The sequence below is a fragment of the Rattus norvegicus genome, chromosome 9 (assembly GCF_036323735.1).
Source record: "Rattus norvegicus strain BN/NHsdMcwi chromosome 9, GRCr8, whole genome shotgun sequence".
Taxonomy (NCBI): Eukaryota; Metazoa; Chordata; class Mammalia; order Rodentia; family Muridae; genus Rattus; species Rattus norvegicus.
The window spans coordinates 93,570,662-93,594,161 of NC_086027.1; the positions used below are offsets into that span (position 1 = coordinate 93,570,662).

General features: G+C 45.6%; 1 protein-coding gene and 2 long non-coding RNA genes across 5 annotated transcripts in view; 2 read left to right on the forward strand and 1 right to left on the reverse strand.

Annotated features, from left to right (window-relative positions):
• The window catches only part of LOC102550706 (uncharacterized), a 7,248-nt gene extending 2,917 nt beyond the window's left edge, over positions 1-4,331 (forward strand). The window contains exon 2 of the long non-coding RNA XR_357174.4: positions 3,853-4,331. This is a non-coding gene — a long non-coding RNA (uncharacterized LOC102550706). The remainder of the gene's footprint in view (positions 1-3,852) is intronic.
• The window catches only part of Slc16a14 (solute carrier family 16, member 14), a 27,253-nt gene extending 12,518 nt beyond the window's left edge, over positions 1-14,735 (reverse strand). Inside the window, exons 1-3 of one of the 2 annotated variants that reach the window (NM_001108229.2) lie at positions 14,374-14,735; positions 8,260-8,537; positions 3,914-4,057 (exon numbers count right to left, since the gene is read on the reverse strand). In NM_001108229.2, the coding sequence (NP_001101699.2) occupies positions 3,914-4,057; positions 8,260-8,524 (409 nt within the window). In that variant the 5' untranslated portion in view covers positions 8,525-8,537; positions 14,374-14,735. The other variant, XM_006245389.5, reaches the window with a different exon arrangement.
• Positions 14,731-19,951, forward strand: LOC120094727 (uncharacterized). 2 transcript variants are annotated; one of them, XR_005489253.1, is made up of 2 exons: positions 14,731-14,868; positions 14,958-15,208. It is a non-coding gene; the product is annotated as an uncharacterized LOC120094727 (long non-coding RNA). The 2 variants fall into 2 exon arrangements; XR_005489252.2 differs by lacking the exon at positions 14,958-15,208 and adding an exon at positions 15,298-19,951 and having other exon boundaries at positions 14,734-14,868.
• Positions 19,952-23,500: the final 3,549 nt, after the last annotated feature.

The window sequence follows — 23,500 nt, forward strand, 5'->3', positions numbered from 1 at the left end:
TTGGTTGATGCCTAGTTTAAGTTTTCAGTCCCTCGACCCCAGTGGCTCTTGCAATTTAATTGTTGCAGACATTCAACAATGTGACTTGCTCTGTAGAACTCTTATACTCTGGATTTTAATAATGGAGCAAATTAAGTTTACCTATTTTAATCGTAATTCTAATCAGGGTCTCTTGTAGCCCAGGCTTGTCTGGAATTTTAATTAAAGATAGTCTTGAAATTCTGTCCTAGCCAGGTGGTGGAGACACTCACTTTTAATCCCAGTATTGGAGAGGCAGAAACAGGATCTCTGTGAGTTCAAGGCCAGCCTGGTCTACAGAGCAAGTTTCCAGGACAGCCAGGGCTACACAAAGAAACCCTGAATTGAAAAACAAAAAATTTTTTTCTGACATCCTTTAAAAGTTTATTGCTATAATAATAATAATTATTACTATCTTTTATTGTGTGTATATGATGTGTGTGTGTGTGTGTGTGTGTGTGTACGTGTGTGTCCGCGTGTGTGTGTCTGCTCGCAGCACATGTTATGGCATACACATGGAGGTCAGAAGACAGTGGTTCTCAATTTGTGGATTGCAACCCCTTTGGGGTAGAATGATCCTTTCATAGGGGTCACATATCAGATATCCTTCATATCAAGTATTTACACTATGATTCATAACAGTAGTAAAATTATAGTTATGAAGTAGCAATGAAAACAATTTGATGGTTAGGCATCACATGGGGACTTGTACTAAAGGGTTGTGGCACTAGGAAGGTTGAGAACCACTGTTCTAGGACGTGGGTTTCTGAGATTCACTCTGGCTGTACAGGTTTGTACTTGCTATAGGTAAGTACCTTTACCTGTGAGCCATCTGCCAGCATCTGACACCAGGTTTCAGTGTTCATTCCTCTTGTCTTAAGTGATACACTTGAGTTTATAATACCATATTTACACTAACCATATGCTACTATGTTTGTGAGTCAGCTAACATTTACCAAGCACATTAGTGTGTAACCATCGTGCTAAGTGCTTTATGCAAATTTCTTCTGTCTTTTCTTTTTTTCTTTTTTTTAAATGTTATTTATTTAATGTATGAGTGCTCTGCTGCCTATACATCTGCAGACCAGAAGAGGGCATCAGATTTTCCCCTTATAGATGGTTGCTGGGATTTGAACTCAGGACCTCTGGAAGAGCAACCAGTGCTCTTAACTGCTGAGCCATCTCTCCAGCCCTTCTTCTGTTTTTTCAATGTGTTACTCTGGTATGCTTGTTTGTCCTCATCTTAGTTAGGGTTTTATTGCTGTGAAGAGACACCATGACCAAGACAACTCTTCTAAAAGATTTAGTTGAGGCTAGCTTACAGTTTCAAGAGGGTTGGTCCATTACCATCACAGCGGAAGCATGGCAGCCTGTAGGCAGACATGGTGTTGAGAGTTCTACATCTTGATCTGAAGGCAGCAGGAGACTGTCTTCTGTAGGCAGCTAGGAGGCTCTGGATCATACTGGCCAGACTTGAGCACATATATGACTCATATATGAGTCCCACCTCCACAGTGACACACACCTCTAACAAGGCCACACCTCCTTCAATAAGGTCACACCTCCTAACAGTGCCACCTCCCATGGGCCAAACATCTTCAAATCACCACAGTCCCCAGTTTGCACAGAAGGAAACTGAGGTATAAGGAGATGAGCTGATGTGCCTAATGTCACACAGATATTGTGATCACAAAAAAGAGGACAATGAATGCAGCTCAGTGTGCTTGCCTAGCATGAATGAAGCACTCAACAAACCAGGACTAGTGGCACACTGCTGCAATCCCAAAACTCAGGAGTGGAGGCAGGAGAATCAAAAGTTCAAGGTCCCTCTCTGCTACACAAGTCAATTCAAGGCCAGCCTGGGGGGACATGAAAACCCATGTCATAACTGAAATACGGAAGTAAGTAGACACAAATCTTCAGTAACATTTTCTTTTCTTGCATGACAGGCTTTCTCTGTGTAGCCCTGGCTGTCCTGGAAACTTGCTCTGTAGACCAAGCTGGTCTCGAACTCACAGAGATCCACCTGACTCTGCCTTCCAAGTGCTGGTATTAAAGGTGCAGCACCATCACCCAGGGGAGACAAAGTCTTGACACATAGTCCATGCTAGTTTTAACCTTTGTATCCTCTCGCCTCAAGAACCCAAGTGTTATAATTACAGATGTGCCATGAACCTCCAAATCTCAACCAAAATAACTTTCATTGCTTTGTTTCTTGAGAGAGGGCTGTGTGTAGGCCAGGCTGGTCTTGAACTCACTACGTACATAGCTGCGGGTAGTCCTGCATTATGGATCTCCCTGCCCCCACCTCCTGAGGGCTTAGATTACAGTTATGCATCTGGACATTTGATTTTGTGATTTTGTTTGTTGACATGGGGTCTTACTGCCTATTCCTGGCTGGACTGGAGCTATTCTGTAGAGATGCTGGCTTTGAACTAATAGAAATCCTTCTGCTTGTCTTTTGAGCACTGAGATTTTTTTGTTTGTTTGTTTGTTTTTTGTTTTTTATTTTTGAGAGTCTCATTATATGGCCTGACTGGCCTGAAATTCTCTATGTTGGCTGAACTGACTTCGAACTTTCAGTAATGCCCCTGCTCTTACTTGAAAATGCTGTGAATACATGCGCTGCCGCTACCTCTGGCTTTCCTGTTCAACACAGCTTTCAACTCCGGCTCAACAATTCATTTTTGAGGAGGATCAGAGTTGTGTTTCCAGAGTCAGGTGGGATCAGCCAGGCCAGAGCACAGGTGTTCAAGGAATTCGCTGCTCACCGTGTGAACCCCACAAGCTGTGGGTAAAGGAAATTATGGCCAGGAATAATTTTTGCAGAACGCAAACCACTCTGCATGGTGTTCGGTTTTAATCCGTCTCCTGCCTGTGTGCTAGACTGGCTTCTGAGAATCAGGATGAGCCTGTGGCTTGTGCTAATTTATCCATCTGACCGGTGCTCAAGAGCAAAGGCAATTCCCTGTCACGCCCAGCCCTACTCTTACTAACGAGAGAACACCGATCGCTCCCTGCAGCTTTCTTTACTCTCTGAGGTCTGTGTCCTTATCCTGCTTTCCCATTCTTTAATGGAGAAAGGTCTACCCTAGCACTTAGGAGTATTCAAACTTGGCATTCAAGTTTGAATTTGGTTCTATTTGGAAAGCCAACTACAGGTGCCAGCAAGTTTCCCACCCTTAAAGGACATTTAACATCCATGAAAGTGTTTCTTGGGTCCGAGAGATAATGGGTAAGGATGCTTGCTGTGCAGAAACATGGGGATCCGAGTTTGAATCCACAACATCCAAATAAAAAGCCTGATGAGGCTTTGTGTGCCTGGAACAGTGCAGTAGGGGAGGGGTCACAGACAAGAAGGTCTCTGGGGCCTCCCGGCTGCCTGCCTAGCTCCAGCTCCAGGGAGGCTCTGTGTCAAAGAATAAGGCAGAGAATGATAGGATGGCAGGCACAACACACACACACACACACACACACACACACACACCTCCAAGACAAAAATGAAATGTCTTTTAAAAAATATAATGTCTTTAAAAATGTTTTTTACATTTGTATATTTTATTGGTATGTTTTGTCTTCAATGCATGCATGTAAACCATAAACCGTGTGTGTGTGTGTGTGTGTGTGTGTGTGTGTGTGTGTGTGTGTGTGTTATCCATAAAGGTTAGAAGACGGTACCCAGATCCCCTGGAACTGGAGTTACACATGGATGTGAGCTGTCTCGTGAATGCTGGAAATGAAACCTAGGTCTCCTACACCACCAAGTGCTCATAACTGCTGTGCTCTCTCTAGGCCATCCACCGGATGTCTTAACGGCTCTATTTTTCTCCACAGTTAAATTCATCATCTAAATGCACAAAACACCGAAATAAAAAAAAATCTAAACCAGGCTTACCTGCTGCCACTCCGAAGGTAATAAAGAGAGACTGCACATTAGCTGCATAGGCGCTCAGCACCCAGCCGAGGGAGTTCACCAGCCCTCCAATGATTGCTGTCTGGCGGCACCCACAGGTGTTAATGAACAAGCCGATGAAAGGTCCTGCCACAGAACAGGGGAAAAGGCACTGACAAGAGGCTCCTCATTGTCTCAGAGCCTCACACATAAAGAACAAAGCATCACCAGGGACGCTTAAAGGAGCCCAAACCCGGGGCTACCGAGATGGCTAAGCAGGAAAGGGGCTTGTAGCCAAACCTGTCAACCTGAGTTCAAGCCCGAGACCCACATGGTAGAAACAGAACAAACTCCTATGGGTTGTTGACCTGCACAATGCACCCCTCAATAAAATTACATGAGATCATTTTTAATAAAGAAAGCAAACCCAAAACGTCTTATGGGGGGGTGTCCCTGCAGGTGTGAAGACAAGCAACAATCTGAAAGGAGGTGAGGATGCAAATTCGGTTTGGAATGACTTCATCGACCTGGATCAAACTTCGGGGAGTCTGATCGTAGACATATTTAAACACAATAGAATTTAGACAGAGGTTTCTAGGTGACAATCACTCCAATTCTGGGTGCACAATGAAGCTTGAGGTAACATATAGAAACTCCTTTCCAAAGTACCTGTGACCATGAAGGTGGCTTCTATAGCTAAAAGACGCAGGATGTGCTGTGAGCTCTAACAGAGACAGCACGGAGGTCAGCAGGCCATAGAGTACATGTGACATCTCCCCTAGGGATGGCTCTGTGGACTGGGAGCCAAAGATAGAGGTCTAGGGAGGGAGAGTCGGGATAATCATTCTGGGTGGTTTGTTATCTACAGATAACAACAGCTCACCAGGTTATTGGCATCGACTCCCAGCTTTCTGGAGGGAAAGCAGATATTTTATTTCCTCTACTGAGGAGACGTCCCTGAGTGATTACCGTCCGGTTTTCCTAGAATCTGAGGGCACAAGGACCTTTGTGTCCCCAACAATCTTAAAGTATACAAACCTTTCAGATGTACATGATCTCGTCAGAGAACACACAGTTCTAGACTGGCAACAAGCAGTCAGGTTCATTCTGCCTATAACAGAAGCCCTTGGCTAGCAGACTAACAGGAGCCAGGCTTTTCTCATTTCCTCAGCCTTACACTAAGTTTGAAAGTGTGTGCAGTAAGCAAACGCTTGAAATTAAGAGAAGTTAGCCCGGCAGTGGTGGCGCATGCTTTTAATGCCAGCACTCAGGAGACAGAGGCTGAGTTCGAGGCTAACCTGGTTTACAGAGTGAGTTCCAGGATAGCCAGGAAGGAGAAGGGGGGGTAGAGGAGAGGGAGGAAGAAGAGGAGGAGGAAGGAGAGGGAGAGGGAGAAGAAGACAGAGAGGGAGGGGGAGGAAAGGGGGAGGAGGAAGAAGAGGAGGAGAGGGAGGAAGAAGAAGAGGAGGAGAAGGAGGAGGAAGAAGAGGAGGAGGAGGGAGAAAAGTCACACACACAAAACCAGTAGCAACACTGACTAGTTTCCCGTCCTATCCCCAACCGACTGGGGCCATGTGACGGCTGGCTCTGTGGCTTGCTCACACCCTCTCAGGCTGGTAGCAACTTCTACCCTTGCCTCTTGTCTTCTTCCTGGCCCTCTGGCTGCTATATGCAGATGAGGTTGAGTTTCACTTACTACATTTGCTTATGCAGTGTGGGCACGTCCCTGTGGGTGAATGTGACACAGAGTGGAGGTTGGAGAATGACTGATGGGAGTCAATCCTCTCCTACCACATGGGTTTGGGGATGGAACTCGCTTGTCGTGCTTGGTAGCAGGTGCCCACTGAACCATCTCACAGACACTCACAGATAGGTTTTGACTCCTGTTCTAAAGGAAACACTCAAAAAGGATTCTCACAACTGTTCCTATAGTCTTTCACAGAGTACCCAATGCGAGCGACACTTAAAAGGACTTGCTGTCTTCAACACACTTAGGCCCTGCATTCTCTTCCAGTCTTCCTCTGAGACCAAAAGAACTGCAGCCTAGTGGTTTTCCCCATGTAACCAAGGATGACCTTGCAGTTGTGATCCTCCTGCCCCTGCCTCCCCAATGTTGGGACTATAGGCTTGTGTCACCAAGCTTGGTTTATTAGGGGCTAGGGGTTGGACCCCAGGGCTCCATGCACACTAGGTAGGCACACTACAGATGAATTGCATCCCAGCCCCTAGGGTGTGCATTTTGACACTGTGTAGAGAGATCAAAGATGGTTGTCATCACTTTATATAGTTATTGAGTGTTGCACTTGGGTGGGCCTTTTCAACTTAATCATTAACTTAGGGCTGGAGAGATAGTTCAGTGGGGAAGAAAAAGAGCTTGCAGTACAAGCTCGATGACCTGAGGTCAATTCATACAGTTACAGTGGAAGGAGAAAGCCACCTCCTGAAAGCTGTCCTCTGACCTTTATACACAGGCTGGGACCCATGCTCATACACATACTCAGATGTCTACTCATGATACATCCACACGCAGTAACAAGTGAAATAACTGAGCTCTTAAACCTTTCTCTGCTTAGCCCTGTGAGCTCTCAGGGCCGGAGAAGGAGCTGGTGCCTCCCACACTCCTGGCACATTAGTTACTTTTGTCCCGATGTGACAAACCCTGATAAAAACAATTTAAGGCAAGGGTTGTCTGGGCTCGGGTTAGAAGGCTTAGCTTATCAGGGTCACATGTTCCTATTACAGTGCCTGGTCACATTGTGTCTGTCATCAGGAAGTAGAGAGAAACAATACTGGGGCTCAGCCAGCTTCCTCCAGTCCCAGAACTGGTGCTGCTCAAGTTTATGGTGGGTCTTAACCTCCTCAGTCAAATTAACCCAGAAACTCCCTCAGAAACTCCCACAGAGGTTTGAGTCCAAAGCTGTCAATCTGACAGTCAAGATGAAGCATTGTCCCGGGCAAGTGCCTTACCATTCAGCTACAGCCCAGTCTTGTCTGCTTTGGGTGTATTTACTTTTCACATTTATTTATTCACTATGTAGCCCCAGCTGGCTTGGAGCTTGCTATGCAGACCAGGCTGGCCTGGAACTCACAAAGATCCACCTGCCTCTGCCTCCCAAGTGCTCAGATTACAGCTGGGCTGGCAACATTTATTTTATTTGTTTTAAAAGTGCATTTATTTTACGGGTATGAGTGTTTTGCCCGCATGTATGTATACGCACTGTGTGCATGCCCGTTGCCTGCGGAGTTCAGCAGAGGGCATCCGATACCCCAGAACTTGAGTTTTCGATTATGAGGTACCTGTGGGTGCTGGGAATTGAACCCAGGTTCTCTGTAAGAGCAGCTGGTGTTCTTAACCGCTGGCATCACTCCAGCATCATTAATGTGTTTTTAGGTATGTGTGTTTGTGAATGGATGTGTGCATGTGAGCGCAGGGGCCTGTGAAGGCCAGAAGTGTCAGCTATTGCAGGAGCTAGAGTTAAGGCAGTTGTGAGCCACCGTAGATGGGTGCTGGGAACTGAATCTAGATTCCCTGCAGGAGCAGCACATGTTCTCAACCACGGGCCACTTCTTCAGCCCCTTGTCTAGAAGTGCATAGTTCAAAACACGAATATAAAGACTTAATAAGTTCTGACATTAGAGACAGCAATTCAGTTAACTTCTTATAACAGACTTACTACATACTAAATATATTTACATAGCACATGCCATATATTAAATATGTATACTATATAAATAACATATAAAGTAAGGCCATTGGTATGGGCATCTCAGAGAATTCTGGAAGTAACTGAAACTGAGATATCATAAGTTTGAAGATATCTCTCTACATACATTAAAGAATAAAATGCTCCTAACCACAGAGCCATATCTCCAGCCTCACATTTTAATTCTTATATATTCACACTCACGCCACCATGCCATAGTTGGGCGAACAAGTGACCCAAAATGGAACAAGCTACACACACACACACACACACACACACACACACAAGTGACATGAAACACACACACACTCATACACACACACTCACATGTAAGTGCCATTACACACACACGTGACATGACACACACAAACACAGTCTCTCACTCACACACATACATACAAATGCCATGACACACATATGCACACAAGTGCTATGACACATACACACACACACACACACACAAGTGCCATGAAACACACATACACAAACACACACAAATGGCTAAATGGTAAATTTCGTGTTCTGAATATCAATTTTAAAAGTTGATACCCAATTCCTAAGGTTACAAGAATGGATGCCTTGCTCACAACAGGGACTCGCCATTTTGTAACCACCCAGTCTTAGAACAGGTGCCAGCAAACGTACCCACGATCAAGGTGATGCCCATGCTTAGGGAGCTGACCCAAGCGGTCAGGCCACGGCTCTGGTGGAATTCTTCAAGCCACTCCACGTTGAGGACTCCTAGGGCCATCTGTGAGCCCATGATGAGGATGTGAACAAAAAAGGAAGAGAGGACCATCATCCAGGCCCACCCACCATCGATATCCGGGTGGGGCTTCAGGGTCTTCTTATTCTTAGCTTTTCGGTCATCCTCAAGGTCATACCCGATATCTTCATGACTTGTATACATTTTCTAAGGTTTTCTGAAATAGACACAGTAAATAATTTATCACACATGGAAACAAAAAACAGCTTCCCCCTACCCTGCCCGGACAGTTCTATCTCAGATCAAAGTCGCTTCAGGGTCAAATGATGCTCAAGTTAGGGTAGATTAGTGTTTGATACTTGTGGATACATGCTTATCACTTTAAAGCCCCGTCTTCATAATCACCTCACAGGTATTAGAAAAGGATTTGTTTATTATATTTATATAAGTACACTGTAGCTATCTTCAGACACACCAGAAGAGGGCATCGGATCCCATAACGGATGGTTTTGAGCCACCATGTGGTTGTTGGGACTTGAACTCAGGACCTCTTTTTTTTTTTCTTTTTTCTTTTTTCTTTTTTTTTCGGAGTTGGGGACCGAACCCAGGGCCTTGCGCTTGCTAGGCAAGCGCTCTACCGAACTCAGGACCTCTTGAAGAGCAGTCAGTGCTCTTAGCTGCTGAGCCATCTCTCCAGCCTGGGTTTTATAAACTTAAAGAAATGGGGGGAGAGGGTAGGGAGAGACAGGGAAGAAAGGAGGAAGAAGGAGATGGACAGAGGGAGAACACACATCCTGGATGTGATGGGTTAAGACAGACCAGTCTCGGGGTTGGGGATTTAGCTCAGTGGTAGAGCACTTGCCTAGCAAACGCAAGGCCCTGGGTTCGGTCCCCAGCTCCGAAAAAAAGAAAAAGAAAAAAAAAAAAGAATGGAGAGTGTGGAGAGTGTAAAGGGGTCTAAATGTGCAGGATAACAGAAGCGATTGCTGTCTACCCATAGAAATGGCTGCTGGGTCGTTCCTTAAGTCAAGTGGTACCATAGCAGGCTAGAAGCTAGGACACATCAGGGGTGCCTGCTACCCCAGAGCCTGTATAGGTGGAGTATATTATAGACAGATTGGACATGGACAGAGAGAAACTAAAATGACACCAAATGACTATAAATAATTTGATTTAATTTATTGGAACTGATTGCCAAAATTTCTAGGCAAAAACCTTAATAACTTTCCCTGGCCTGAGTTCCAAGCGACTCTGGGTTTTCATGTTATAGGCGTGCGTGTTTCAAATTTGCCTGTTTTGGTTACTCGTGTGTGTGTGTGTGTGTGTGTGTGTGTTCAGACATGCATGAAAACATGCGTGTATTCAGTTGTATACATGTCTAGGTGTTAGTGCATATGTTTGTGAATTTGTGAATGCATACAGAGAATGCATACAAGATGGCTGGAGGTGGCCATCTTGGATTTTAAGATGTCTCCCTGGCCTGGAACCCACAAATTCAGCTGTACTAAGTGGCCAGTGATCCCCACGGGTCCACCGGTCTCTGTCTCCCTGAGAGTTGGGATCACAAACATGTGCTGTCATGTTTCGCTGTTGCGGGTGCATGGAGTGTGTATAGTGTACACCTGTGGGTGTGTGAGCATTCGGAGTTCACAGCAGGCTACTCCTCTATTTCTGCCTTGCACTTTGAGGCAGCCTCTCATCGAACAGGAAGCTAGCTAGTGAGCTAATGCCGGGTGACAGGCACATGTTGCCATGCCTGGCTCTTCATATGGGCTAGGGATTGAACTCAGATCCTAGGCTTGTAGGAATGGCTTTATTGAGTAAACCATCTCCCCAGCCCCCTTATTGTGCCCCCAACCTTTACCATAAACTTATCCGGCAGTTACTTCAGAGACCCTCTAGCTCGACTTCACATACAAGTGGCCCTGACTCCCATGTTACTTGGGGAGTAAGCTCTTCCTTCCTTCCTTTCTTTCTTTCTTTCTTTCTTTCTTTCTTTCTTTCTTTCTTTTTCTCTTTCTTCCTTTCTTTCTTAAAGATTTATTTATTATTATATTTATATGAGTACACTGTAGCTGTCTTCAGACACACCAGAAGAGGGCATTGGATCCCAATACAGATGGATGTGAGCTACCATGTGGTTGTTGGAAATTGAACTCAGGACCTCCGGACCCACTGAGCCATCTCTCCAGCCCCCAGGCGTAAGCTCTTAAGAGTTTGGGCTGTGGGATCTCACCCTGAGTGACCTGTGACTATAGCCCATAAACTCTTGAGGTGAAGAGTATCTATCAGTCTGTTTGTGGCTGAGACAAAGAACCAGAGTGACTACACATCATCTATCACCCTACATGTCTGTGTGGAGATTTTATTTCTGTTTAAAATAGTGAGTGGAACTCCAGATGTGGTGGCTTGTGCCTTTAATCTCAGCACCCAGGAGGCAGACACAGGAGGATCTTCGTGAGTTCAAAGCCAGCCTGAGCTACAAAGTGAGTTCCTCAACAGCCAAGGCTACAGAGGAACCCTGTCTCAAAAAACAAAACAAACAACAATGAAAAAGAGAGCAGGGTGGAGCGGTGGGGAAGTGAGGGCAGGTGAGGGAGGTGAGAGGCTGGTTTGGAGAGTGGCATTTTCAGTTGATTCACACAAAAAGTGTTTCACTTACTTTGACTATGATCTTTGAAACTGAAATTTGCTTTTATTTATTTCAGAACAGAAGAAGGGATGCAGCTCAGTGGAAGTGCACTGACCTAGTGTGAGTGAAGCCCTGGGTCCCACCGCCAACGCCACAAAAATTAAATATATGAAGGAAAGCCAGGGTCTGGACAGATGGCTCAGTGGTAAGAGCACGGCCGTTCTTCCAGAGGACTCAGGTTCAGTTCCTAACACCCACATCACGAGGCTCACAACCGCCTGTAACTCCAGGTCCTTCCTCTGGCTTCTGCAGGTACCTCCTGCACACAGCACACGTAGGCATTTAGGCCCACCCACATACGTACAGGATAAATCTTGTTTTTAATACTAATAAAAAAACCCTAAAAGCATAACAAGTGAAAAAGGTAGAGAGCAATTAAGGAAAACACTGGACACTGATTTATGATCTCCATGACCAAAAGTGCGCACACTACACACATGGACACAAACATACACAACATAAAATGAGTTTAGACTCCACAGAAAAGTGCTTGAAATATTAAGCACTAATATTTAGCAGCTAAGAACTTTATATCCTTACTGAATTATTTATTTTATGGATTAAAAGATGTGGTTGCCATCTGCCTACTCTGGGCATTTCCAGTTTATCTGATCATAAATAAATGTATTAGCGTGTAATGGACACGTGTATGCAAGCGTGTAATGGACACCTGTATGCAAGAGGCCAAGTGCGAATGCAGACGATGGTACTGCATGCAGATGCCGCAATGCAGGTGGGGTTCATAGCTTACTAAGGCCCTCAAGGGCTCATCCGACTTTTCCCTAAAGAGTAAATGGAGAGGTATGGAGGAGCGTGCGTGTAATTACAGAAAATGGTAGGCTGAGACAGGAGGATTGCTGGGAATTTGAGACCCGCCTGGGGTACACAGTGAGTATTGGTCCAGGCAGGGCTATGTGTGCTGCTAACACTAGCATGTGAGAAGTGGAGGCAGAAGGATCAGGAGTTCGAGGCCAGCCTCAGCTATATGGCAGGTTTGAAGACAGCCTGGGTCTCAAGAGGTCTCTTTTCAAGAAACACACACACACACACACACACACACACACACACACACACACACACTGAGAGAGAGAGAGAGAGAAAGAGAAAGAGAGAGAGAGAGAGAAACAAACCCCCAAACAAACAGAAAGAAAAACAAGTATTTGCATTTTATCCTTCTATCTTTCTAAAAGCAATCATTCCTTGGTTTCACAATTCACTGTCTACCATGGTCTCTAAAGCAGAAGTCTACAGAAGAGCAAGTCTGATATGATATGACTTGACTGTTTCCTCCACAGGTCACATTGAAACCCAACTGCCACTGTAACCATAGTAACAGATGGACCCACTAGAAGTGTATGTCACAAGGGCTCTAACTTCAGGAATGGATTAAGGCCATTGTCCCCAGAGTGGGTTAGTTGTCTTGGGAATGATAAAAAGGGGATGGAAGTGACTTGATATCTATCCTGATGCCCTTTTCTGGTCCCTCTGACACTGCATGTGCAGTGTGCAAACATTCATGTGGGCAAAACACTCATACATATAAAATACATAATTTTTTCTTAAGGAGGCTGGAGAGCACTTGTGCCTTGTACAGAGGGCTGGTATTTACTTCCCGACACCCAGATAGAGCAGCTCACAACTATCTGTAGTTCTACAGGACCTGATGAGACCTTCTGGCCTCAGAGGAGCATGGTGCACACATGGACAAGCAGATACACACACACACACACACACACACACACACAAACTTAAAAACTGTGAAAGCTTTTTAAAAAATTTTAAAGTAAATAAAAAAAATAAAAGTCACAAATAAGAGAAGGGTGGCTACATGTCAAAATGTAAGTACGTAACTATGTAACAGAAAATGGAAATGTCAGTTTTTTCTGGAGTGTATTATAGATTAAAATATAATTAACATTTTTTTTTACAGTTCCGCCATGGAATGAATTTTTACAAGCAATTTATTTATCTTTAATTGGACTGTCACTATGTCGCACCCAATAAACTAATTATAATGAAAAGCAAGAAGGAGGTTGGGGTGGTGCGTGCAAGTTAAAACTAAAATTGCAATCTCTTCCCAAAGAGCTAGGTGAGTTCTTCAGCTGAACTCAGGGAATTTCAGGCCGGTAGAGGGCGCGCTCGAGGCCATGAGGCTGCAGAGCTGAAGAGGGTAGCAAGTGACTGGACAGTGAGTTCCAGCTGGCCTCATAATGTGTTAGGGGGTCGGGTGGGGAGAAGAAGATAAGGCCAATGGGTTAGGGCTGTGCTTAGTGGCTTTTGCCATGATGGTCTTGGCCTGTTGGTATTAAGGTCCTAAATTACCCCACTTTACAGATAAGACAACTGAGACATCTGTCTGTGTCTGACAAGTTCTCACTTAGCCTATGATGGCCTCAGACTTGGAGGATGACCTTGAATTCACGAACTCATCCTCCAACCCCCACTGCGAGAAAAGGGTATTGTATTACAGTGCTGGATTTAGGCAGTGCTGGGGGAATTGAACCCAGAACTTCATGCATCCTAGGCAGGTACCCTACAACCCGAGGTACATCCACGAAGCCCTGAAAGTGAGCCAGCTGCTTAATGGGTGCCCTGTGAAGTCCCAATATGAAGAGCATGGTCAGTTTCAATTTCTTCTTCACATTGCCCCCCCACCCCCACCCCTTCCCCTCTCTCCACTGACAAGGCGAAAGGGAGTCTTTTTAATCCCTTATGAGCATCCCCAGTCATCCTTGCTAATGAACCTAAGCCTGAACCAACTTTTCTGCAGGAAGAAAGGGCTTAATTGGTAAGCAGAGTTGAGCTCATAAAACCTTGTCAAGCTGTGGCAGCCTCTGCCCTTTAATGGCTGTGCTGGGTCCTCACTGTCCCCCTTTCCTCTCTGGAGATGCTGGAGCGGCTCCCGGGGGCTCAGCATTCATTGCCCTGGTCCAGCCGTGAGTGATGCCGCACTCTCCAATCCTCCATCTCCAACAGGGGACCCCGACACAGACATCCGCAACCACGGAGGTCACTAACTGTAGCCCCATCACTGCCTGATTCAAGTCATGAACTGGGGGCCTGGAAAGCACCCGAGCGCGAGGCCGGGCGACGGGGCGACGCGCGCTCTGTTGCCCTGGGGGCGCGCGCCACCCTGGACCGCGCGCATCCCCGCCTGCAGTTCGGGGGGACAAGGGAGCACCGCCGCCCTGCCCAGGCCCCTCTCTTCTCATACCCTATCCCCGGCTCTCAGCTCGCAAGGGTCTCAGGAAGAGCCGCGACCGCCAGTATCGACCGGTATCTACCAGTATTCGCTGGCTCGGAGATGCTCCAACCCTGCGGTAGCCTCCGGCCGCCAATCAACACAGCCCAGAGTACTCACTGCACGCAGCCCGAGAGGCTACGGTCTCACTCGGCTCCCAGTCTCGACCTGTGAACTTGCAGGTCCGCTCGGAGAACCCGGGTTCGCTGGGCATGGGGATTGGTGACAATGTCGACCAGCATCCTGCAGATACAGTGCCCGGGGCTCGGTTCTTCGCCTGCGCTCGTTGTGGGGGCTCCCGGACTCGCCCTGTGTTCACTGTCTGGCCAGGTGAACCTTCTGGAGCCTAAGGCTCGATGCTTCCGTCCCGGAGCCTTTAAAAAGGGTGCGTTTGGAAGGATCCGAGCCTACCCAGAGCTTCCTTCCAATCCGTGCAATTTCAGGTCTCCGCGTTGGTATATTCCTATACCGGCTAATTCTGGTTTGGCAGGGGAAAAAAAAATCTGCGGGCTCCTCACAGGCACACTCTTGTGGCCGGTTGAAGTTTATCGCCTTGGCTGAGATTCGTCAATGCTGTGCACATTTGCGACCATAGGAAATGTCCAGAAATCTCAGGTGTGTGTTTGGGAGGGGTGCCGGGGGAAGGGGACTCTTCCATTTCCTTTCCTTTCCCTTTCTTTTTTCTTTTTTTCTTTTTTGAGTAGGAGGGAAGTAACGAATCAGACCGTCATCTGAGTCTCAGCCAAAAAGAGAGCAGTTTGAAGAGTGATTTCAACACTCGTAGTCACTTTGGACTCAAAAATCTCTCATCTTTGTCCCAGTCTGGGTACTACGTCTTCCCATCTTTCTGAAGTACCTGTTATTTACACCCATAGGCAGGCAACATATTACTTTGTGCCCTTGGAGAGTTTTTAGTATTTTGTTAAATACATGAAACAAACATTCTTTTACCTAACCTGACCGGCTCTGTTTGTTCCTGTCATTGTTGCTATAAACTACCACAAACATAGTGACTGAAAGCAGCACAAATTCATTATTTTACAGTTCTGGCAGCCAGAACCTGAAATGGGCCTCACCGGACTAAGAGTCAGCGCGTTGGCACACTGAAGGCTGTGTTCTTCCTGGCAGCTCTAGCTGAGCCACCAGCTTCTGCACGCTGCCCACACGCCTTGGCCGGCAGCCACTTCCTCATCTTCAAAACCATCGACATTGCATCATTCCGTCTGTCTTGGGTACTCAGGGCACACTTTCTCCATTGTTTGCTTTTCTCTTCCCTTTTAACTTAAATTATTTCAAACATGTAGTGTGTGTGTGTGTGTGTGTGTGTGTGTGTGTGTGTGTGTGTGTGTGCACGCTTGCATGTGACAGCATGTGTGTGGAAGTCCCTCGGAAGGCAGTTTTCCTTGAACCTTGTGTGTTCTGAGGATTGGTCAGCATGGTAGTAAGCACCCTTTACTGTTGAGCGTTCTTTCTAGCCCCTTCTCTTCCATTTCCATGGACCCCACCCCCTGGGTTATCTTGGTCCTTCCTGGATAATTCACACATCTATTTTAAGGCCAGCTGACTAGCAATGTACTCCCATCTGCTACCTTGATTCTCTTCCTGCCATTTAAGGTCACATAGTCCCGGGTTCCTGGTTAGGATATAGATGTCGTTGGAGGAGCCATTTATGCTACCCACCATGGGTTTCTTTTCCTTTCTCCTTTCTTTCCAAAAGACATTCATGTGTATTTTATTGTCATTGGCTTTATTGGTTTCTTTAAAAAAAAAGATTTATTTTATTTTATTATTTATTTTGTCTGCATGTATGTCTATGTGTGAGTGTCAGATCCCCTGGAACTGAAGTTACAGACAGTTGTGAGCTGTTATGTGGTTGCTGGGAATTGAACTCAGGAGCTCAGGAAGAGCAGCCAGTGCTCTTAACCCCTGAGCCATCTCTCCAGTTCCCTCCCCCAACCACATGCCCCCCCCCTTTTTTTTAATTTTTGAGAGACAGTAGCTCACATGCCCCCATCCCCCCGGTGCCCTGGAAGTAGCTATGTGGCTGAAGATGGCTTTGAACTTCCGATCTACCTGCTTCCCTCTCCCAAGTGCTGGGGTTACAGCCATATACCAACAGTCAGTTTTTGTAGTGCTGGGAATAAGAGTTGGAGCTCGGTGCATGCTAGGCAAAGGCTCCCTGGACTGAGCCACAACCCCAGCCTTCCTTAGTCATCTTAATAACAGATGATTGTGGAGGACGACGAGATGACATTTGCAGGACCACTTTTCCGATGAAGATGGCAGAGCAAATGGACTTGTTGAGTACTTCCTCAGGCTGTTCTTCTCAGACACCGTGCGTTCCAAACACGCTTTTGTCAGTCAGTCAAGACTGGGAACTCAGGTGTGGTGGATCACACCAATTTTTCTAGCACTTGGGAGATTGGGGGGTTCAAGGCCAGTCTGCTGGGCTACAAGACAGCTTGTTTGTTCTCTTTCTCTGTCTCTCTCTGTCTCTCTCCCTGACTCTCTGTCTCTCTCTGTCTCTCTCTGTCTCGCTCGCTCTCTCCTTTCTTTAGGAATAGAGTCCCACACAAGTATCTCAAGAACAGATGATCCTTCTGTTTTTAAAAGAGGTGTTATGGATTGAGTTTAGTGTGAGGCATCCCCCATAGGCTCATGATTCTGGAGGCTTGGTCTCCAGCCATCCGTGATATCTGGGCAGGTTCTGGAACATTCGGGACACGTGGTGTGTGTGGCTAGCAGAAGTGAGTGGGCTGTGGGCAGGCTTTGAGGATTCCGTCTGCTTCTGGTGCTGTCCTGAGCACTCTACTTTCTGATCCATAAGAAACAAAGGGTTACTGACACGGGCCGCTACTGTCATGGGTAGAACCTCTCCGTGTGGAGCCTTCTTTGTCACTGAAGATGGACCTGTGAGACCTTAAGCCAAAGTAAATCCTTCCTCCTTTAAGCTGCTCCTGTTGGAATTTTGTCAGTGAGAAGAAAACGAATACAAGAGGTCTGTAAGATCAAGATCCTCTCTTGACCTCCCAGGCCTGCAATCTTGCAGATCTCTAAGAGCATGATTTATCATAAATATGGGGAACCATCGCCTTAGTCAGATAACTCCCAAAAACTCCCTGTGCCTCCTTGGCATTTGGGCTTCATTCCTTCTAATGTCCTCAGGCAGCCTCTCACCCATCTACTAAATCTATTTTTTCTTATTTTACTTTATTTCATGTTTGAGTGTTTTCCTTCCATGTATGTCTGTGTACCAGGCATGCGCCTGGTGTCCCCAGAGAAGAAGGCATTGGAACTACAGTTATATAGATAGTTGAGAGCTGTCACATGGGTGTGGGAAACAGAATCTGGGTCCTCTGCAAGATCAGCAAATGCTCTTAACAGCTCTCCAGTACCCAAGTCCTTTTTTTCCCCCCGAGACAAGAGTTTCTCTGTGTAGCCCTGCCTGACCTGGAACTCACTTTGTTACTAGATTGACTTCGCCTGCCTCTGCCTCCTGAGTGCTGGAATTAAAGATGCTTCCAGGCTCTAAATCTGTTTTTTTTTTTTTTTTTGATGTAAAAAAAAAATTGCAATGCAAGCCGGACACATTGTCAGGAGGCCGAGGCAAGCAGATCTCTGTGAGTTGGAAGCCACCTTTATATACACAGTGAGTTACAGATAACCAGGGCTACACCGTGGGTTCCTGTCTGAAAAAAAAAGTGAAAAATTAGAAAATACAATAAAGTCTCCATACTGGGAAGGGAAATGTAAAATTATCTCTTATTCAGGTGATACGATTATATATATAGAAAAATAATGGAAACCCCAGAAAATGTTAGGACTGGCCACTGAAGTGCAGTTTCATTTTCAATAGCATCAAAAGGAACTTTTAAGGTTGGAAATGAAGTTCAGTGAAGTACTGAACTGTGTGAATGTAACTTTTATTCTCCTGGTGTGTGGGGTCCAGGAGTCGTCCCACAGACTGCACGGACACTGATCTCAGTTAAACAGGGATGGTCCAAGACTGATCGACCAGGGCGACAGCTTAAAGCTGTGTCCTGGACATTTCCCAGGGCCAGCTTGTAAAGGCTAAAACTGCAAAAAACGCAATGAGCTCATAAGCAGGTACTCGAGTATTGCCTGGTGGTTGCCCCTGACATAAGCCATTTTAGACAGAACAATCCATATTGACCTTTAATTTGGTGAGTCCTACATGAAGATCATGGTTGTGGAATTTCTTAAGATTAACAAACCTCAGAACATACCAAACATAATGTATGTGGTCAGCACGACCCTGCTCTGAGTCAAGTCATTTTTCTGCGTCAATGACTGTAGGAATATTACAGCAACAATATGAAGTGACTGACAGCAGGCACGGAACAAAATGGCTACAGCTATGCTAGGGGGACAGGCTTCAACAGATGAAAGTGTCATCTCTGAGGCTTACTGCCTCTGTCTGCTAACCTAGGCCTAGTCCTGGAAGCTTCTAGCCTATGTACAACCTAACTTAGGGCCTAGAATGTTCTCAGCCTCTGGGATTTACTGGTGAATAAGCTCACCCCTTCCTTGTTCTTTCTGATCTCTGGCTGCCTGGTCAACTCAGCTGTCCTGGCTTAAACTCCTCTCCAAGCTGACTGATTCAATCTCTCTCTCTCTCTCTCTCTCTCTCTCTCTCTCTCTCTCTCTCTCTCTCTCCCCCATCCTCCTCCCTCCTTCCCTCCCTCCCTCCCTCAGATTCTCCTGAACTGCTCTGCTTGGCCTCCAACTAACCCTGGCAATCTGTTCTGATCTTCTGGGTCCTTCTCATTCTCTGGCTTGTTCTGTCTTCACTGGTGTCTAGCTTGTTCTTGCTTCAACCTGTCTATTAAACTCATCAGCAAAACTGCCTCCTCTCTCATTCTCTCTGCACTGCTCTCTTAAGTAGCTTCCCTTTCCTCTTTCTTCTCGTTGGAGTTGTGCATGTCCTATTCTGTATACTCTTTCTCTGATGTGTCACTTTGCCACTTAATTAGGCATTACTTCAAGCACAGGCACTTCCTTCTACAAGTGCTGGGATTGAAGGTGTGTGCTAGGACTGAGCCACACCAAAACTAGAAACAGGTTTTTCCACCCATAAGTAACACAATCTTGGGGTTCAGTGTGATCAAATACCCTGCAATAGAACTCTGAAAAGTGTCATGAGGTCATTGAAAGGAATGGAAGGAAAATCAAATAAATGCATAGATCTCTTTGGGTACTGGCAGCCTCCAGACCCAGGATGTTTCTGTAAGTGGCTTGTCAGGTTGGGTGCCCTGCAAGAGAAGGTCACAGAGTTTCAATATATTGTACAGGAAGAATGTCGGTATTGGGAAACTGTTAGCACTGTGTGGTCTAGCACGATGTAACCAAGGAACTGTCCTGTTCCTGGTAAGGCAGTAGAGCATGCACACAGAAGCCAGCAGTACATGGTTGTGGAGGTTCTGCCCTGACCTGCAAAGCAGGAGTTGCCGCATCAGCTGTTTTTGCTATCACAGCACTTGGTGGAATTTCCTTTCCCGAGTTGGGAGTTCCACTTTTGGCCTGCTAAGAGAGACCTGTGTGGAGAAATGGAAACCTATAACATCGGCTGCTGGCATGAGGTGATTCACGTCATCAGTCACGTCTGGGGGTCGGGCTTATGGTTTTTGCCTTTATATGCCTTCTGCTTTGCAATAAAGTTGAGCCTTGATCAGAACTTTATCTTGACTCCATTCTTCTCTCGTCCTTGTCCTTTAATTCCCAAAGTCCCATTCAATGTACCTACATTGACTAGTAGTCTCGGGTTGACTACAGGTGGCACCCAACGTGGGACTTGAAGACGGGGGACCCTCTGAGGAACACTGTAAGCACGTCACGTACAAAGTGAAAGTAAGTGTTGCACCCTCGAGTACCCGTTGTCACTCATCCTCGAGGGTTTAGCAGTGCAAGGGGACAGGGCAACAGCAAGCAGGCTTTTACGCGCACCCTGAAAGGGTTATAAATGAGAGGAGTGGGGTTTAAACGACACTCCTTAGAAAAATTTTTAGCCCAGGTGGATTTATACTGTCCTTGGTTTCCATATGAGGGGACTTTGGATACAGGCTACTTGGGAAAGAATGGGAGAAGTGCTAAAAAATGCACTGGCTGATCCTACTACCTTCTGTCTTTGGGCACTGGTAAAAGATGTCATTGATGATAATAAAGATAGGAAAATTTCTCGGGCTTTGGTGACAGCACATGAACAGATACTTGAATGCAAGGAGGAGCGTTTGTCTGAGAAAGCTCCTTCCAAAGCTAATTCAGTCAAGGATGGGCCCTATAAACATCTAGGGGCAGCATTAGAGGATTTGAAATTAACTGATGATGAATTAGATCCAGAGGAGGAAGCCAATCTGGAAGAAGCAGCAGCTAAATATCATAATGAAAATTGGCCTTCTTATGCTCCTTCTGCGCTGCCCCCTATGGCTTTCCCCGTAGTCCCAGCAGGGCAAAAAGACTTTGCCAAAGATGAAATGCAGGTTTGCAAATTAGAGTTAGAAATCCAATTACAAAAATTAACTAAAGAATTGCAGGAGTGGAAAAGTCTATCCAAGGTAAGAAAAGAAGGAAATGAGGCTCTTGTTTGCCACTCCCTGCTGTAATTGGCACTAGTTCAGGCCCGTAAAGAAGACAGGATACTTCCAAAGTCCTAGCCTTTCCTGTGGTTGAAGTAGTTGATTAACAGGGCAATAGAGTTAGACAGTATCAACAATTGGAATTTAAAGTAATCAAGGAACTTGAAAGCAACAGTTGCACACTATGGACCCACTGCTCCTTTTACTCAAACACTGTTAAACACAGTGGTAGAAGCAAATTTAACCCCATTAGATTGGAAAATCATATGTAAAGCCACTTTGTCCAGTGAGGACTATCTATTATGGAGTTCTGAGTGGTGAGAAGCCAGCAAATGCACTGCCATGATGAACACACAAGATGGAAATGCTAGTTGGGATCTTAATAGGCTCCTGGGAGAAGGCCCATATGAGGGTAATGCCAATCAGATTGGCCTGCCTGTCATTAGAATATATGCTCAAATTGCAGTGGCTGTGCGCTGTGCCTGGACTCAGTTACCTACGAAAGGGGATTTAAGTGGTAGTCTATCTAATATAAAACAAGGCCCTACTGAGCCTTTTCAATAATTTGTGGATTGCTTGTTAAAGGCAGCTGGCAAGATTCACAAACAGGTGTTCCTTTTGTCAAACAATTAGTTTATGAAAATGCAAATGCTGCTTGTAGAGCAGTAAGAGCCCTTAGAGGACTAAGATTTATCAAGCTACACTTGCCTTTATGCAGAAATTAGACCACCTTATACCAAGGCCTGGTCATGGCTGCTGCCCTTCAAGGGACAACAGAGCAGGCAATGGTCTCACAGCACAGAGGAGATAGAACTGCTTCAGAGGTGGTGGATTGGGATATTTTAAGAGAGATTGTCCTAAAAATAGAGGAACAGAAAAACAACAGAATCGCTTTCCCAGATTATGCCCCTGTTGTAAGAAAGGGAGCCATTGGGCCAATGAATATAGATTAAAACAGATAATCAGGGTCACCCATTTTATAAAGAATCAGGATGAGGTAGGAGAAGTCAGCCTTAGACCCACAAACATCCTTAAGCAGCTTATGGGCCACAAAGCTGCTGCCAAGCCAAGGAAATCCATTTCTGAACTTATCAGAGCAATTCCAGGAAGTGCAGGACTGGACCTCGGTTCTACCACCAGCACTAAATTCCAGAGATGGGGGTACAGACCTTGCCAAAAGGAGTTTTTGGCCCTTTGCCATCAGTGACTTGAGGACTATTAATTGGCCAAAGTAGTGCCATAGTTAAAGTGTTACAGATATATCCAGGGTAGTGGACAATGATTTTCCTGGAGAAATAAAAATTACAGACGCTTCCCCTTTGGGGGTCACTGTCATACCATCAATTAATTGCACAAATTGCCCTTTTACCTTTACATCCTTTGCCGTCTAAATTTGCAAAAAGAGAAAGAGGACAGGGTGGTTTCCATTCCTCTGACGCCTATGGGGTACAAACTATCTCATAAGAATGACCCACTCTAAGTTTAAAGTCGGATGGGAAAACTTTTAGTGAACTCATTGATACTGGTGCAGATGTCACCATAATAAAAGGATTGGATTGGCCATCTACCTGTCCTCTCAGAGCCTCCACTACCTATTTGCAAGGTATTGGACAATCTCAACACCCCCCAACAAAGTTCTAAAATGTTAACCTGGGAAGACGAGGAAGGGAACAAAGGCCAGGTATGTCCTTATGTTACAGCCCAACTACCAGTTACATTGTGGGGCAGGGATGTGCTGTCTCAAATGGGAATGAATATGTGTATCCTGAATGAAGTTATTACCAAGCAGATGCTGAATAAAGGGTATTTACCCCATAGAGGGTTGGGAAAAAAATAATCAAGGTATGACTCAACCAGCACAACCTAAAATGAAACTTGATAGGGTGGGTTTGGGACATTTTCAGTGGTGGCCACTGTCATTCCTGCCCCCCATGCAGATAAAATCCAATGGTTATCCAGTGATCCTGTGTGAGTTGATCAGTGGCCATTATCCTCAGGAAAAAAAATTCAGGCAGCCACCTCACTAGTGCAGGAGCAATTGGAGGCTGATCACCTTGTAGAATCCAATTCCCCCTGGAACTGTTATAAAAAAGAAGTCAGGAAAATGGCAACTGCTGCAAGATCATAGAAAGGTTAATTTCACCATGATGAATATGGGAACTTTGCAGCCTGGCTTACCCTCTCCTACAGCTATACCTAGAGGATACTATAAAGTGTTGTAGATCTTAAAGACTGCTTTTTTAACTATTCCATTACGTCCTAAGGACCATGAGTGTCTTTCACTGTGCCTTCCAACAACTTCAGGAAGCACATGAAATGGTATCATTGGGTGGTGTTGTCCCAAGGAGTGGCTAATAATCCTACTTTATGCCAGAAGTTCATGGCATCAGCTATTTTGTCAGTTAGAAAAGCATGGCCACAGTTGAACCTAGGGTTCATGTTAGGTGATAAGGCCATCCCTCACCAAAAAGTAGCCATAAGACGAGATCAACTAAAAACATTAAATGACTTTCAAAAATTATTAGGAGATATTAATTGGCTTAAACCCTATTTGAAATTAACTGCAGGACAGTTGAGGCCTTTGTTTGATATTTTGAGAGGTGATTCACATCCCAACTCAGCCAGAAATTTAACCTCTGAAGGACTGGCTGCTT